The 18,171-nt window shown below is 37.9% G+C and overlaps 1 protein-coding gene and 1 pseudogene across 3 annotated transcripts in view; one reads left to right on the top strand and one right to left on the bottom strand.

Annotated features, from left to right (window-relative positions):
• LOC111336697 (uncharacterized) overlaps positions 1 to 13,254 on the bottom strand; it is a 78,292-nt gene extending 65,038 nt beyond the window's left edge. The window contains exons 1-4 of one of the 3 annotated variants that reach the window (XM_088738029.1): positions 13,079 to 13,254; positions 6,147 to 6,422; positions 4,309 to 4,584; positions 1,209 to 1,481 (exon numbers count right to left, since the gene is read on the bottom strand). In XM_088738029.1, the coding sequence (XP_088594155.1) occupies positions 1,209 to 1,481; positions 4,309 to 4,584; positions 6,147 to 6,422; positions 13,079 to 13,151 (898 nt within the window). In that variant the 5' untranslated portion in view covers positions 13,152 to 13,254. Of the gene's footprint in view, positions 1 to 1,208; positions 1,482 to 4,308; positions 4,585 to 6,146; positions 6,423 to 7,811; positions 8,113 to 13,078 lie in introns of those variants that run through there. The other 2 variants (XM_088738028.1, XM_088738030.1) reach the window with 2 other exon arrangements.
• On the top strand, positions 6,628 to 7,464 carry LOC148720669 (uncharacterized; annotated as a pseudogene).
• Positions 13,255 to 18,171: the final 4,917 nt, after the last annotated feature.

The raw sequence follows: 18,171 nt of genomic DNA, 5'->3' as shown, positions 1-18,171 counted from the left end.
TCGAAACTGTAAAAAGGTGAACGTGAACAGTGGCTCGCAGTTATCTTTATATGTACCCAGTGAATAAGTTTCTTCAAGACCAGAAAAATCTAGGAACAAAACAAAACAGACAAACAAACAAGACATTACCATGTTACCTGAGTGACAACAGGAGCTCTGCGGTCTGCGGTCAGGGGTTGTATAATCGGATATGATCAATTTGAAAAATTTTCAAGATGAGGTAACAGTGAAAATTAACGATTCATCATAAATTTCGGGTAGCGGTCCCAATGTTTTATAAGCTCAGCGAATTCCGGAAACTGCAAGCTCATTGACAACTTACACGTTGGCAAACTACATTACTAAGCACATCTTTTTAAGTCTCGGAGGAATCTCACAGCCTGCAGCCCAACTAAGTAACCAAAACCAAAACAAATTCCGAAAAAAATCGTCGAGGCTCGTTCGATCGTCGATAGAAATCACGTCAATCGATTCATTTTGTCTCTACTTCCTCTTTAAATCGATGTTTAGGTCCTTCAAAAAAATGATTGATGTAATTATTTACTTAATTTGAGCTAAATTCAGCCGTTGTGATTCATGATAGATCTTGAAATACTCCTTGAAGTCAATTACCTCGATGAGCCTTTTCCACATATTCCGAAAAAAGACAAAAGAAAGTGAAAAAAAAACCAAAAGAATAGATTAAAAATGGCATCGAAAAAAAAAACATTCAGCGGTTTTTTGGAACCTCTCAGATGTTATAAAAATACGATACCATTTCATTCGAAAAATCATATTAAATATATTACTGACTGTACGACTTTACGCCGTTAGCTAACGGCTTAAAATCTTGCAGTATGTATATAATTATGCTGAAATTTACGTCGTTACTTTACGGCGTATAGTATGTAAATTAACGACTGTGCGATTTTACGCCATTTGTTAACAACGTAAAATCTTGCAGTATGTAGCTTACTGACTGTACAATTTACGCCGTTACTTAACAGCGTAAAATCTCCCGGTATGTAACGTACAAACGGCGTAATGTCTTTCAGTTGGTAATACACATACTGTAACGGCGTGATTTCTTCCAGCATGTACAGATTAAGTTATTGGCTTGAAATCTTGCACTTTATAGATAACGATAATCGCATAATTCTCCGTTATCAAAAACACGCAACGAAAAGTCAAGAAACTCTCCGATATTTTAGTAAATACGATTTGCTTACATTGCACTTCAAGTGTGGCTGGATATGAGGTATCATTTCCAAGGCTGTTTTTAGCGACACATCGGTATTCTCCTCTGTCTGCTCTGTTCACATTCGTTATTTTCAAGTTTTTGTCTTTTGAAAAAATGATCCTGGTGTTAAATGTTAATAGAGACCCATCTTTGGTCCATGATATCGAAGGGAAAGGATTTCCAGTGGCGTTACAATATAAAGTAACGTCTTCTCCTTCTTTCTTGGTAATATTAGAGGGATGCGTGGAAATCTTTGCTTGATCTGTGGATAAAATGCTAATAATAAGAATAATAATAATAATTATAATTATAGTAACAACAATGATAATGATGGTGATAATGATGATGGAGATAATGACAATGTTATTAAACTTTAAAAAGATGCCGATAATTTACAAAGAAAATTGGAGTAAAAATTAGCACTAGAGGACATTAAGGATCATGTAAATTATAAAAATACAGTCACTGTGTCAATAAGATTTCCCAAATACATTTCTTGTGGTTTAGATGAGATCAGAAAATCTTGCCTTGCATAACAACAACAATAGTAATAATAATAATAATAATAATAATAATAATATTGATAATAATAATAAATAATATTGATGATAACAATAATAATAACATTATAATTTATAATATTATATAATACATAGTATAAGAATATAATTTCGAGTGTTCAAGGCGTTGGACCTAGTTACATCAGAGGTTCCGTGGCTTTCGCAGACCCAGCCAAAGCCTATGTATGAGAACGAGAGAGCAGTAGCATATTGGGACATTCCCCTTTACGCAGATGGCACGCATGTGAAGGCGAATAGGATCGACGCCACCACCGTGGACAGGGAGAACAAGAAAGAATCGGTCATCGAGATGAGCTGCCCGTAGGTAGAAAAAAGGAGAAGAAAGCTGCCGAAAGAAAAAGCAAAGTGTGGGCCACTGCGATGGGAGCTTGAACAGAGATACCCTGATTATCGGGTGACACAATACAACATTATTGTGGATGTACTCGGACGTTATTCAAGAAATGTTAGAAAGGTACTTAAAGAGCTAGTGGGAGATGGGAGCGACACAACAGCTCTGTAGATACAGAAGTCAGTCATCACAAGTTCACTCAATATTGCGAGGCACTAAGATTTTGAGATTAGGGATATTAGATGTTTTATCACACTTAAGCGTTATCATAGTGATGTTATAGAACTTTCAGTATTTAGATTGAGGATTTTACTAAGTAGTAGTTACGTTGAGGACTAACTAAAGGCTTTTATGATTAGGAATTGCCACAGTTCACTCAATATGGCGAGGCGCTTTAAGATTGAAATAAGGGATATTAGATGTTTCATCACATTTGAGCGTTATCATAGTGATGTTATAGAACTTTTAGTACTTAGATTGAGGATTTTACTAAATAGTAGTTACGTTTAGGACTAAGGCTTTTGTGATTAGGAATTGCCATAGTCCACTCAATATGGCGAGGCGCTTTAAGACTGAAATAAGGGATATTATTAAAAACTAGATCATTGGATAATGCAATTCAAGACTTTTTATTGGCTTAGCCATTATGGTATATCAGCCAATATACCATAATCTACAAATATGGTAAGCGTACGTGTCAGCTTAAAATTAAAAGGGAGCTAAAAATTTAATAAAATTTAATAATTTAATTTAACGTTTTTAATAAAACAATTATTCCACTCGCGCTTGTTGGATATGAGATGATTATAGCCAACTCGGCGCTACGCGCCTCGTTGGATATCTATCATCTCATATCCAACGCGCGCTCGTGGAATAATTGTTAATTAGAACATAGCTAGCAGAGTCGCGCAATCAAATTCATTGTACGTAAGCGTGCTCAAAATCCCGATAGTGCACGCTGATAGCGTCAGCAACTCCGACTTCGCCATAAATTTTTTTTTCGCGCAAGCGGCCATTGTTAGCGCAGGGAAAAATAATACATTTCGCGACAATAATGGATACAAACAGAAACTCGGCCTACTAGTCCGAAAACGAAGACAATGTTTCGACCTTTTCCCTTGGGCTAGAGTTCTTAAATGAGGCAGAAAACTGATATTGTTGTCCGTTTTTCGCGTCGGATTTTGATGCACAATTCCACCGGCTATGTTCTAAAACAATTGGTTCATGCTTTCAGCTGTGCACTACCGAGTTATGGAGCACGTGGGAAGTTTGGAGAGCACGAAAGAAGCTAGAGTTGCCCTCGGCTATCGCCTCGGGGAACTCTTACGCTTCTTTCGTGCTCTCCAAACTTCCCGCGTGCTCCATAACTCGATAGTGCACGCTAAAGCATGAACCAATTGTTAATTAGATGTTTTATTATAATTAAGCGTTTCGATAGTGACGTATGGAACCTTTAGTATTTTGACTGAGGTTTTTATTACTAAGACTTTCAGTGCTAGGGTTTCATAATTAGGAATTGCTTCAGAAATTTTCATTGTAAAGACTTTGGTCGTTGCATTGATTGGTTACGGCTGCCGTCCAATCATTGTTTAGGATATCCGGGCATCCAAAAGTTTTTACTGCCATAATAATAATAAAGGGTAAGTCAACAATGAGCACTAGCTCTCAAGTATCTGAGAGAGCTAAAAAATATTCCTATTCCTCCAGGCAGATCAAGCAATGGTTTAGACAGAAGAGGAGCTCAGTGCCTCTCTGCAAGGGCCGAGTAAACTTTAAAGATTTTACAACCAATGCTTTCTTTACAAGCGATGATTTATTCGATGCATCAAATGACGTTGCCCGTTACCATTTCATGAGTGCATTACATGGATTAGAATTTAGGATCCACTCATTATTGATCCCCTAGTGGAGGGGGGGAGGGGAGATTTGTAGGGGTCACATGGTTTTCAACAGAGACGGAGGGGAACACAGTCTTTGCCAACAGAATATACAGGGACGACATTAGAAAACTGACTTTCAATGATAAGGGATCACAAGAGTTTTACAGAGCCTCCTGGAGGGACTTGTAAAATTTAACATGACACAACCAAAATCCCCACCCTCTCCCATCTAGGTGATAAATGACACTGTTGCGAATTGTGATATTAAGTAAATCGCATCTGTTGCACAGTACTTACATTGTACGTTCACTTCAGCAGAAGTAGAGTTATCTTTTCCAAGCGCGTTGTTCGCCACACATTGGTATATTCCACTGTCTTCTCTTTTTACATTTCGTATTGTCAACTTTTTGTTGTCTGGTGAAAAACTTATACCACTTTTGACGGTCAGATGTAATCCATCCTTGGTCCAAGATATTGTTGGCTCTGGATTTCCAGTGGCGTTACATATTAAAGTCACATCTTCTCCTTCTTTTTTCGTAACGTTATGTGGAGAAGTAGTGATCTCAGGTTTATCTGAGAATATAAATTAAAAAAAAAAAAAAGTAGTTTATCGTAGAACTAGAAAATGGTACATTAAAAAAAAATTATCGAACGACTGTGTTGACGTCATTTTGCTGGTTAAAAACGATCGATAGCCTACAGTTCGAAGAGGGTCTTTGTGGAGTGATGGCTTTTACAACTAGCGGTTAGGATTTTGGCCCTTTTATGGCTGACGATTAATTACTTTCCACAGTGATCTGAAGAAAATTTCTGAGGCTTTACTTTTGTAAGGACAAAGTGATAAAATTTGTAAGGTTTTACGCCCAATGGCTGAATTGTTTGGCTGTTTTACGGCTATCGGTTAACATTATTGAGCCCCTCTTTTAATGAAACTTCTATTCGCCTGAAGACTGTGATTGTAAGGGCATTTTATGCCGGAAAACGAGGGTCAGAGGAGATTTAATTGTTCGCTTTTCATGCAAAATGTAGTCCACAATACTCCCAATCTTCCTTTAATACTCTCAGGCACAGAAACATGATGATGATTAGGATTGTAAGCCGCCTTTTTTGTACACGATGCTTAATCGAGGTTGGTGCTAATTATAAATCGGAAAAACACGGTTCTTGCACTATGGCGAAACATCATAGTTACACGTGATATCAACTAGAGCAGCCCTTGAAACATCTTTTCCAACATCGTTCGTTGCAGCACATTCATATTTTCCGCTGTCTCTCATATTCACATTTGCCAAGGTCAATTTTTTGTGACTTTCTGAATAGCTGATTCTGGAATTATTATGTAACTGTCCGGAGAATCCAATTTTGGTCCATGAAATCGTCGGTTCTGGATTTGCTGTTACGTTACAATATAAAATGACGCTGCTTCCTACGGGCCTGATGACAGCATTTGGGTGAAAAGTGATCTCAGGTCGGTCTATGAAATACATTATTGATAGTGACCTTGGTTTAAACGACAATCGATCCAAAATAGGTATTTTTCAACTCTTAATTAAGGATTACGGTGCGGTCTAGGTTATGCGGGGGAATCTTGAAAATATCAATGAAAGGCAAATGTTTTGATCAAAAAAAGAACAAGAGAACAAGGCTGAATAGGAACTTGCGAATGCAAAACTGATGCATTCTTGGGAAAAGGAACAAAATCAAGAGATACTGTGCGTAGAAGTGCTCGATAGACTTCCTTTTGAAGATCTTCAATATTAGTGCAAGGTTAAGTAATTAACTAACCTCTTAAAACAATAGCTATTTCCTCCTTCTTTTTTTTTTTTTATCTTTCTTTTCTCTTTTTTTTTTCTTTTATTTATGGTAACCATAACATTTTGTAACTCAGCAATGGTGGCCAAGACAGTATGCAAATCACAAAATTACACTAAACATTTGCACCCGCCCATGCTTAAGAGCGGTTCAACCTTTCTTTCTTTTTTTTTTTGCCTGTTCTAAAACGAAACGCAGAGCTTTCCTAATAATACGCGTTTAGATTTATTAATACATTAAGGAAAGTTTTCTTTAATACCATAACTATGAAGTACTTCAGTTAAAAAACAAAACCGAAAAAACAAGTGTTGCACTTTACTTACATTGCACGTCCAGTCTAATGCCAGTTGAAGTATTATTTCCAAGGCTGTTTTCCGCCTCACATAGGTATTCTCCGCCGTCATTTCTACTCACATTAATTACTGTTAAGTGCTTTTGGTCTGCTGACAATTCATTCTTGGAATTTCCCATGATAACTGATCCACCTTTGGTCCATCGTATCGTTGGGACTGGATTTCCAGTAGCATTACAAAACAGAGTCGCATTCATTCCTTCTTTCGCCTTGACACTCTGAGAATATCCATTGACCTCGGGTATATCTGCGGGAACAAAGTTAAGTAAGATTATTATATTGTTGGCTGAATCGAGTAAAGAAAAAATAACCGGCGCTGGGACTCAAAGGCATTTCATTTCATTTGAAAATTGCGTACTAAGTGTAAATTGCCAGTTAGTATTACCAATTGGATAGTTGATTATCTTTCTGATAGATTACAGAGAATTAAGCTGGCTGCGGAGTGCTTTTCGGAGTGGGGATCTGTGCCCTCCGGTGTACCGCAGGGGACAAAATTGGGCCCATGGTGATTTGTGCTTATGATAAATGACCTTGAAATCGCGTATCCACTATGGAAATACGTTGATGATACAACAGCCTCGGAAATGGTACCAAAAGAGAGTGAAAGTCACGCCCAAAATATAGCAGATTGTGTTCACGAGAAAATAGAGTTCACTTGAATTCTGATATGTGTAAAGAGCTTCGGATCTCATATTCTAAAAGGCCCGGGTTCTTTGATCCCATAGTAATTGAAGGCAAAGAGTTGGAGGTAGTTGATAGCGTAAAACACCTGGGCCTTCATATAGCTAGCGATTTGATCTGGAACAGTCATATATCAGAAGTAATCAAAAAGGCCAGTAAGAGGTTGTATTTTTTCGTACAACTAAAGAGAGCTAGGGTTCTCTTACAAGACCTAGTACTTTTCTACACATCATGTGTAAGATCTGTAACAGAGTACGCGATACCTGTCTTCTAAAATGCGCTTCCGCAATATCTGAAGAATGAGCTTTTACGTATTGAGAAACGGTCAATTTCCATTATAACTGCGGGTAATTGCGCGGTTGTTAAAGATTTAGGAATACGACCTATCTTAGAGGATTACGAATTTCTATGTCAGAAGCTTTTTAAAGGTATATTAGACAACCCTAGCCATAAGTTAAAGGCGCTTCTTCCACCCATACATAAACCCAGCTATAACTTCAAAAATAAGCGCCAATTTAATATGACACGCCTCCACACTTCCAGAACGATGAACACTGTTATATTTGCTATAGCAAAGAAGTCTAATGGCTAGATTTTTATCGATACGATATCCTTTACTTTTGCTACGGCACACGTGATAATGATGGTAATAATAATAATGATGATGATGATGATGTAGAAACTTTTAATTAATTTACATTTATTTCAATTAATTTACATTTATAACTAATATATTTAATTTAATTTATTATTATGTTATAATATTGTAAACTGCTGGTATAATAAGATGCGTAATTAGGTTTTCGAATTTTAAATTTAAATTTTAAATTCTTGGATTGTAAAAATGCGTAATTCAGCCCTTGGGCTGCAATGCTTTTGAGATTAAACTATCTATCTCTATCTATCTATCATGCAAAAGAATACGAGTCTCTAGGGCGGTTTCAAGAATTCGTACCCTCCTCATGTAGATTACCGCTAGATCGGCTAACTAAGGTTCTTGCACGGCAAAACGTCGAACTTGCTCGGAATATCCACAAGAGTAGCATTTGAAGTGTCTCCTCCGACGCCGTTTGTTGCAACACATTCATATTTCCCACTGTCTCTCTTGGTTACATTTATTATGGTCAATTCTTTGTAGTATTTTGAAAAGCTGGTCCTGGAATTGTTATATGAAAATCCATCTTTGGTCCATGAAATCGTCGGTTCTGAATTTCCTGTTGCGTTACAAGATAAAATGATGCGACTGCCTTCGGGTTTTGTGACAGCGCTTGGATGAACGGTGATCTGAGGTCGGTCTGTAAAATAGAGAATAGATATGTTAACTTGGTTGCTATAACAATAGATGTGCAGTCGAGAACAACTCTCAGTCGGTAAGGACCGGTTTTGAGCAGGGGTATCCTGTAACCCCACCAGAGAAGCAAAAAACTATCTGAAACAAAGACAGGCATATGAAAAGAGTGCCTGTGCGACAAGGATATATTTGTAAGAAAAAGGGGAAAAGAATCCGAAATATCGAAGAAGAGAACGATTTTGTAATATAGATTCACAAGGGCACATGATCATCTGCAGTTTTAAAACTAGCTGAATTAGTGATAATTGCCTCCCTTAATGGTTAATGCTTGGGGTACAGGGTGTTTACACGAAGATCCGTTAGCCAAGCTAAGAAATTTTCACCTTCAAAGGTTAAAAATTCTATTATATAGAATTGCCTGAAGAAAGAAGAACACCTTAAAACAGTTTGGAAATGTACAATGGCAAAAAGGCCCAAAAGAAACGAGGATAGCACAGGTTGGAAAAGATTAAGACAGATTGCAAAAGACTGCAAAGCATCACCTCGAATTGGTAAGGAGAAACATACAAGAGGGAATAATGGACCAAGAAGAAAGGTATTTACTAAAGTAATTCTGCAAGAACTACACGCACTCTACATTCAATATTGATTTGGAAGGCACCGAAATTGCAAGTGTGTGACCATTATTTATTAATTGTAATAGGACCAGCTCCGATCCAACCATGCCTGGAATCATACCAGTGATAACAAAATCAAATCGAGCGAACTCGATGCGTGAGTCCGATTTAATGATCACGAGGATGATGTGGAGAAAGTTGGACGGTAGATAATCCTATTACCAATTCATTCAAACAATTTTATGTATTCGTAATAAAATGAACAATAAGTAAATGCAATGAATTAAATTAAAAAAAAAAATTTTCGCGAGTAAATGTACCCCGATTTGTCAAATAGTAACGGATCTTGCATAATTGTAAAGGCATGATCATCTTTGTGCGCTGTGTTATTACAAGCATGACGCATACACTCTCCTTTTAGCTTTAAATCCGGTTACTGATATTCAATCACCTTCGAGTATTTTGTTCATAACTTATGAGATTTAATAGTATCCCTGCAGCGTTTTTATTGAAAAATTATACGGCTGTGATAACGAGAAATATATTTTTAAATATATAGATTGGATTTGAAATAAAATTGTGAAATAATGATGTACAATGCAAACGACATTTTGGTAAAGCTCATACACGTATGTCAAACGTAGAAAGATCCGCTTTTTCTAATTCTGAGTCAGACTGATTTTACAGCTCCACATAAACCAAGCTTGTCAATCTGACCGGCGAATAATAATGTATGTTTACTTACATAGAACGTCCAATTTGGAAGCAACAGAATTAGAGTTTCCGACACTATTGTTCGCCACACATCGGTACTCTCCACTGTCTGTTCTCCGTAAATTTGCTATAGCCAGCGTCTTTTGATGACCCGAAATAGATATCCTGGCGTTTTCAATTGTATTTATAGGAAATCCATTCCTGGTCCAAGATACATTTGGTTCTGGTTTAGCATCAACATTGCATGATAGAGTCACATGATTTCCCTCTAGGGGTGTGCTGCTTCCCATGTGAACATTTGGTCGATATAAATCTGTAATTTTAAAGAAAACAGTTGTGTTAATTGAACTTTTCTAGAAAGAAATTGGTTAACGAAGCGATAAGATTTTGTTTTATAGCTGGTTACAATGAAAATATCCTTGTAAATTAAAGGGGTGTATTCGTCTTTTTCCAATAGACATCCAGTCATTTTAATGGGGAAATATCCTCTGGAATATTTCCATGCTGTTGAGGAGTGTAAATAGGTAGCAATTAACGTGGATGTTTTATTCAGCAGAAACTGGGACAAGCTCTGACAAGATTAGCCACTCTGCTCGTGTTCAGACCTTACTCAACTTATTACTCAAAAAACATGTGCTTATTATTCTAGGAAGCTTGCTTCTTAGGTGTTGTACTCACAATGCACTGATAGTTCCACATGACTTGTTTTACTTCGGCGGCTTGGGTTGGCGATTACTGTAAGATGATGAGTCCCACTGTCTCTTCTATTCACTCCGACGAAGGTAATTGATGTGTAGTTATTTGATATTTTCACTCGTAAGCGACCGTAGTACAGGGGTTCTATCCAGGGTGTGGTGTCACCCTTGGAAAATTCCACTATCCTCGGTATTTTGGTATTTCCAAATGTCACCTGACGAAATGATTCGTTCCCAAATGTGTACCTCCACTCCAGTGAACCATTGCCTCTCTCCAGGGTAACAAATGGATTTGGAGGTTCAGTTGTAAATGACACACCCGATAATTCTTGGTTTTCACGTGACATCATCAAAATTAAAAATATGGAATCATCAATCCTTATGAGATTTTAGTTTAGTTAGTTAATAGAACAGTTGAAGACTTATCTTTTTACAAATTTTCAGTTTGATCAGGTTTTACATCTTGTGGCAAAGCAAGGTTGATTTCTATGCTTTTGTGTGACACGACATCAACATACTGTCGCTTAGGTTTGAAAAAGTAATTCATCTGCAGAGATTTAGAAATCTATACAGTCCTTGTATGAGAAGTAGTACTGATATAGATGTTTATGAGTCCTCAGAAGACGACTACAAGCTTTTTATAGCAAAACTCGCTGACATGTGTCTTTGTCAGTTTCCGGTCGCCATATTAGAGTTCCTCAGTGGGAGACCAACATAGCGCATTCATGCAAAGTCTTATAAGTTTGAAGGTAACATTACTTCGAATATCTCCCGCACAAAACATCACACGGAGCTGGATCTTTAGAAACTGTTTGCATATTCATCTCCTTTTATCTCGTTGGTTCCTGACTTTATTTGTTTGATGGTTTTAGTGATGGTAAGACGGTGAAGACCGGAAATACAACAGATACAACTTAATCTGTTCATGTTGTTCTTCAGCTTAATTCATGTGAACTCCGTTTTGGACGAGGCTCCAGACGTATAATAAAAATAATTCAATTTTGATTTGTTTCATCGACAGCTGTCTACGTCGTGCGGCGTAATTAAACCTGAAGCTCTCTTGCGAAACCACTCATCGAAGGGAATGTAAAAAGGGAAGCATTTCACCCAAGTTTAAACCATGAAAATAACAACAGTACAAGCGTGTCAACTGCGACGAGTACAAGAAGCGAATTGTAATTATTTGCTAGGTTACATTTTAAGTAAATGTGTATTTAGTTCTGTTTTCCCCCCAATACTAAAACAATTCAAGTACTTCATCGTAGTATTCATAGAGAAAGAATGCTTTTGTTTAGGAGAAAAAAAAAACTGACCTTTGTATTATGTAAGCTAGGGAGTAGAAGAAACTGCGTAGTGAAACACTTACTTTATAAGTTAACGACGTCACACTGTACGCAAAGAAAAATCCTGTTTCCGCTAGAGTCTTGCTCGCAGTGAATTGATCAGAAACAAGTGACCTGACCAGCCCTGTCCAGATCTCTGGAGGGTCTTATTCCCCTCCCACCTCCCTCTACTCTCCATCTATGTTCAGACCAATGAGATCACATGACATGTGACCCAAACAATTTACTCTGAGCAAGTCTGTAGGAAAGAAGCCGACTTTTTTCTGAACCGTGTTGCATTAGAAATTTAAAAATTCTACCGAAACAACTTCGCTTTCATAACTAGGGAAATAACACTCATCTTCTCACAATCTTAGTAAAGGAGGTGCTTAACATTAATTTAAGATAACTTTCGACAAAAAGAGAAATACGTTTAAAACTCTCCCTCTCTGCTTAGAAAAATGACTTCTCTATCTTTTGACATAGAATTACGGTATAATAAATCCATGGGAATCAGTGAATATTATCAAATCAATTTTTCGTTAAATGACAGTGGGGACAACCCATTGTTTTTATTGCTCAGCCCTTATAAAAAAAAAATAAAACAAACTGACAAATTGTTTCTTTTTACCGCCTTTCTACGCGTTTCCTTAATTGCTCATATGGTTGCAAATCAAACAAATACTGTTACTCAAACTATTAAGGATGATTATATTTCAAAATATTAAGTGTTTTTCTCTTCAGATTACCGTTCGTGACAGTGGATTGATTTGCGACCTCATAATGAGCTTAGCCGTCACGCTCTTACAAGATTGTCTATTGCAAATGGTTCTCGAAGTAAAAGAAAAATTATTTCATATGAAAACAAAGATGTTTTCTCGCTTTAAATGTCAACCCAAAAATTCATAATTGCATTTGTTAGAGTAATTACTGATGAAACATAGTCAGAAGGCCATCTGCAACGCGGAAGTCGTAAATCACGCATGTGCTGAGATAATTCGCATATCTGAGCGATGACGAACAAGATATCGATTTTACTTTCATTACATGTTGAATTGCTGCCAACCATGACTGTTGCTTAGAGTCGTTTGACACCTTTACATAAAACGCTCTCCAAATTTCCTAAGTTAACTCATGGCTAAATCTAAATAATTGCGTGCTTATTCGTTCATGATGCTAATTTCTACTTTCCGGTTGCGATCAAATTCCTTGATATTATTTTATAGTTTTGAGGGTGGTTCATATCTAAGCAAGAAAAAAGGATTGATTCTTCTAGATATTTTCTATTCTCACACACTAAAAAATTGAGCCAGATCAAAATGAAATTCGTCGCCGGACTTAATGCTTGTCGCTCAAAACGCTATCGCTTTCGAAAAAAACAAAATATGCCACTTTTCATCCTTTGTCTTCTATCAAATTTGTCACTCTTCATATTTTGTTAAAATTAAACCGACCAAAAACTGAAAGACCAGTTTTCAAATCCTGCATAGCATCTGGGTCGCTAGTTAATGAATTAACCGTTCAATCGTGTACAACAATCAGGTATCAACAGGGCGTGCTAACCTAATCATTTCAAAGCTTACCTTCGGCAAAGAAAACGCAGAGGGTACCCACAATGATAAGTCGAGCCAACCCGTTCATCATACAAAAATGCATGTTCGGCGTCCCTCGAACATCGAGTTTACTGTTTTAGCAATGCTTAAACGACGGTTTCTTGTCGCTAAAGGCTTGAATATTCGCTCGAGTCGTGGAATGTGTTTTATGTAATAAGACGACACTGTTTCGGACGTAAGGTATGAATTACGTCTAATCTGGGTAATGATTTACCTTGGCGTCACGCACATTACTCAGGTCAGACGATTTTCTCTATACATATAAAATAACAGCTTTTCCTCCAAACACAATTGCAGAATATACAACCGTTTTTAATGATTTGTAAACAATCAGCGACTGAGTTCAGTCGATGCAAATCGATAGACTTCACCGACCTGCCAGTGACCGTGGGAAATTTTTTTTGGACCGTTCTATTCCGAGCATCAAATTAAATGATTTAAGATCATGACAAGCAGTCGCTTTATCATTAGCTCTTGTTCTAAATTAATTCTGGCCGACTAAATGGTGTAAACTTCAACAAAATCAATAAATATGTCCACATTTTAGTTGCATCGGCAGTCTACACGCACTTTCGATAGAATCATTACAGTCGCATTTATTCAGTGGGAATTATTTTTATTGAAGTATGAAAATGTCTTTAAAATATTAATCTTTGTTTAAAGCTCCTCTATTTTAACAAAAGAGCATCCTTCGACGAGCAACTCAAATTTAACCCTGGTTTCTGTTTCAATAGGTGTTCCAAGGAATAAACATATATATATATATATATATATAGCTCTTTGGCATACAAAGCTTTGCTTTCATGTCCAAATTGAGCACTCTATCAAGGATGAGTCATTGCCGTTGCAATTGCGCATGCTCGCTGGTTTACTCTAGTTTGAGCACTCTGGCATGGCTTAGACGATACCACAAAGGTTGGGTCGTTTGGGGTGACCTTCTCGGTTCTCCCCCATCCTAGCATTAGCACTGCACTGATGAGGCCCAGAAGGCCGAAACAGTACTGTCTGCAGTTAGTTATATAAGGCAAAATAGGCGAAATAGGCAACGTGGGATCCAGGACAGTGCTCGACAATGAAGGAGCGATTACAGTAGCAAATGGACTACTCAAGTTACGCACATATGGATTTTAATACAGCCTGTTTCTTAGACCAACAAAAGTTGATCCACTCATCAGTAAAACTCCATACACACTGAGGCATCGTGACGGTTAACTCTAACTCAGCAACGTGATCACATGAAATTCAAATCTTGAAAACCGTGCGCGCGCCGATAATAGCGTTAAGAATACTTGAGAATATATTTTCGCCAATGTCTACAATTGGATACTATTTCACTTCGCTTGTTTAAAGAGGCTTCATGTGGATAAGACAAGATAAAAAATTTCTCAGTGAGGCATAAATTGCAACGTTTTGTGGCACTGGAATATGCTCTAGCCCTAGCAATAATTTTCCATGAAATCGAATAGTCTTCCCTCTTCTCATTTAGTTTCCACAGGTACTTGCTTAGCTCTGTGTCATTTCTCCGTCTCTCGTGGTTGAACGACATTCGGTGGTTGCGCCATCTAGTCTTAAAATCTGTCGCTGTGAGGCCAACGTACGTTTCAGTTTCTTCCCTAGTAGCGATTGTGGCTTGGTAAACGACCTCGCTTTGCAAACATTCACCTCCTAAAGGGCATTCGTTTTCGTTCCTGCAGTTGCACAATCTTTGGGGGCGGCTATCTTCGGACATTTTTGCGTTCCTGATTGTGGCTTTGTTATGCCCGTCTATGATCTGTTTCATATTGGGTGTGCATGAGTAGCTCAGTTTAATGGTGTTTCTATTGAAAATTTTCCTCAGTTTGTGGGTGACTGGAAAGCACTTGTCAATAAGGTTAATAAACGCTCTGCCAATGTTGGTCTGGACGTTTCTGTTAAATGGTGGGTTAAACCAAATTATGTTTCTTCGCCATTTGGTTTGGTATTGCGGTCGGTGCGGTTCCAGTTCAGTAAAGTGCAGCTTGCATGTGGAGCCACTCTTGTGTAACGCGTCTTGGTAAGGAGGTGCGGCTTTGTTAAACATGTCTTCGTCAGAAGAGATTTCAGAAAGTCTTTTATTAACTGCTTCGGGGATGTTTCGTAGTATGCAAGGTGGGTGGTTAGACTTGCTGTGTACGTATAGAGGGGTAGTTGCTGGTTTTGAATAGGGTCCGAATCTGCCGGTGGTCAGGTCAAGCGTTACATCGAGAAAGTTGATAATTTTCTTGTTTGCCTCGATGGTAATTCTAAGGTTGTTTAGGGCAAATATCGTGCAAATCTGTTTTTAATTCTCTCCACTTTTTGGGGCGTCTGGTTTATAACTGCAAAGCCGTCGTCACGGTAAAGTCTGATGTTAGTTTCTGGTATAGTCGCGAGCTGTGATAGGAGGTAGCAGCCGACTAGTTCACATGTCTCCGCTCCATCATAACTTCCCATGGTGACGTCGAAAAGGCCGTTGGAATTTTTCTTCTGCCATAGGGTCTCACTGCTAAATAGTAGTGACTCTTTAGCAAGTAGGACGATTTGGCGATCAACTGGGGAGATGTTCGTGTAGTTAGACGCGAAGTTGAGGGCACGTCCGAGTAGATCTTTCGTTATTGGACTTATTGAGGGGTAAAATTCTACAGCATCGAAGCTGATGAAAGCAGATTCGCATTTATTTGGTAAGTTCTTGAACCACTGCAGAACAGAGGATGTGTTCTTCCATTGATTAACGCCTGTTGCATTTACAAGTTTCTGGTTAATATTTTCGATAATTTTCTTGCTTATTTTCTCCAATTTCCTGTTTTGATGGGTTGATCAAACGACAAGTGGGTCGGTTTAAGAAATTGTCTTTATGGTCTTTAAGTGTTACGAACGCTTCTCTCTGGGCGGTAACTTCGACGCGGTCGTCAATACCTAGTTTCTTCGTGATTGCTTTGGCTGCGGCGTCAGTTTTTCTGAGTTGCTTGCTGTCAGCTATAATCGCTCCTTCATTGTCGAGCACTGTCCTGGATCCTACGTTGCCTATTTCGCATATATATATATATATATAACTAACTGCAGACAGTACTGTTTCGGCCTTCTGGGCCTCATCAGTGCAGTGCTAATGCTAGGATGGAGGAGAACCAATATGGTCACCCCAAACGATCCAACCTTTGTGGTATCGTCTAAGCCATGCCAGAGTGCTCAAACTAGAGTACACTAGCGAGCATGCGCAATTGCAGAGCGATGACTCATCCTAGTTAGAGTGCTCAATTTGGACATGAAATGTATATATATATATATATATATATATCTATATAGCAATGAATAAAGGCTGATAGTTTCGAAAGAAACTGTTTGGGGCTGCGTCGGGGGGAGTAACGAAATAATTTGGAGATATCAACCAAGTTGAAATGGTAAATTGGCCACCGTAAGGTTACAAAAAATGACGTTTCGAGTGTTAGCCCTTCGTCGGAGCGAATAGAGGAATTGTGGGTTGTGTGTGCTTTTAAAGGCAGAAAATGGAGCTACGTTATTGGTGGGAACATGGCAACGAGAAAAACATATATATAGCAAGTCGTTAGTGGAACTCTCAGGCCAACAAAGGTGCACCGCACCAGGAGGATCAATAAAGATTCGCAGTCCAAACCTCACAGCAAACACGAAAGTAGAAAGTTTAAAAATTGCGAGCATGGACAACTTCTGAAGTAAAAAATATAAAAAATGTTAATAAAAAAACGTTTCGGTCAGAGACCTTCTTCAGCTATTTACAACTTTTGAAATAAAAAAAGAGCATTAAATAGGATCAAAGTGCTAATGATTACGTAATTACAGATAACGACTAATGAACTGGTGCTAATAAAAAGATAACAGAAAACCTAATTACAAAGAAAGCAATGGACAAAATACAAGACACAAACCCTAAAAACTAAGAGATAAGAATACTAAATATGTTAAAATGAGTGGCGTAACCAATTGCAAAGAAGCAATGCGGCAAGCATTAAAAAAAGGAAGGCTCACTTTTAACTACAACTGTAAACCGTAACAAACTCCCAAAACAAGGCCTTTGGAGCCCGAAAGGGCAAGTTAGCAACAAAATCAAATGAATCCAAATCATGTTAAATCTAAATTATTTCTCAGCTTTCAGACGGGCAAAAATTTCACCATTCACTTTAGACTTTCCTGTGATTCTAAAAATGTGATTTACTTAGCTTCCTGCAAGAAATGTCGTCTGCAATACGTGGGATCTACTACTACCGACTTTAAAGTGAAATTTCGAAATCACAAATCTGCTATGCTCACAAACAAAACAACTTGTGAAGTAGCGATACACTTTAACAAAACCCCACACACCCTGGACGATTTTTCGTTCCAATGCATTGATCAGGTACAGGCCCCCTAGTGGCTCTATCGAAATCGATAGGCTTTTGTTCGCAAAAGAGGCTTATTGGAGTGCTCAGTTGTTCTCTTTGGCACCCTATGGTTTGAATAAAAGAAAGGAATTTCATTCGAAAAGTAGAATTTGCTAAAATTAATTTTCCATCTTATATTAGGCGCTACTAATTGCTCGTTCAATGGCCCTATTCGTGTATTTTTTCGGCCCTTTAGGTGTGGATTGGACTCAGAGGCCCTGCCAAGGGATCTTATTATGATTAGTATCATTCAAGGGCCCCTCCAGGGATTTTGTTGCTAATTTGCCGTTTCGGGCTCCAAAGGCCTTGTTTTGGGATTTTGTTACGGGTCCAGAGTACATGTTATTGTTATTGCTATTGTTATTGTCTTTCATATTACAAAAACGTTGTTCAGATTTCTTTTTAGAAATAATCTGCTCAATAACTGGCCAAGTCTTTCTCAAGTCTGAGCTAACTGAGACTAGTTTGTCATGAAAATATTTTTTCCTAGCGTCTCTGAGAAAATTGTACTTATTTCGATACTTGAACCTTTCGATACTTAACCTCCTCCGATGATAATGAAATTGTAGGCCTAAATAGTAACATCTGACAGCTACTCAGTAATGCAAAAAAACGGCAACTGTTCGAGGTTCTTTCACTCATCTTCGCCGCTTAGATCAATGAATACAAACA

Source organism: Stylophora pistillata, chromosome 11, assembly GCF_964205215.1.
Source record: "Stylophora pistillata chromosome 11, jaStyPist1.2, whole genome shotgun sequence".
Lineage (NCBI taxonomy): Eukaryota > Metazoa > Cnidaria > Anthozoa > Scleractinia > Pocilloporidae > Stylophora > Stylophora pistillata.
This window is presented reverse-complemented; position numbering and strand designations above follow the sequence as displayed.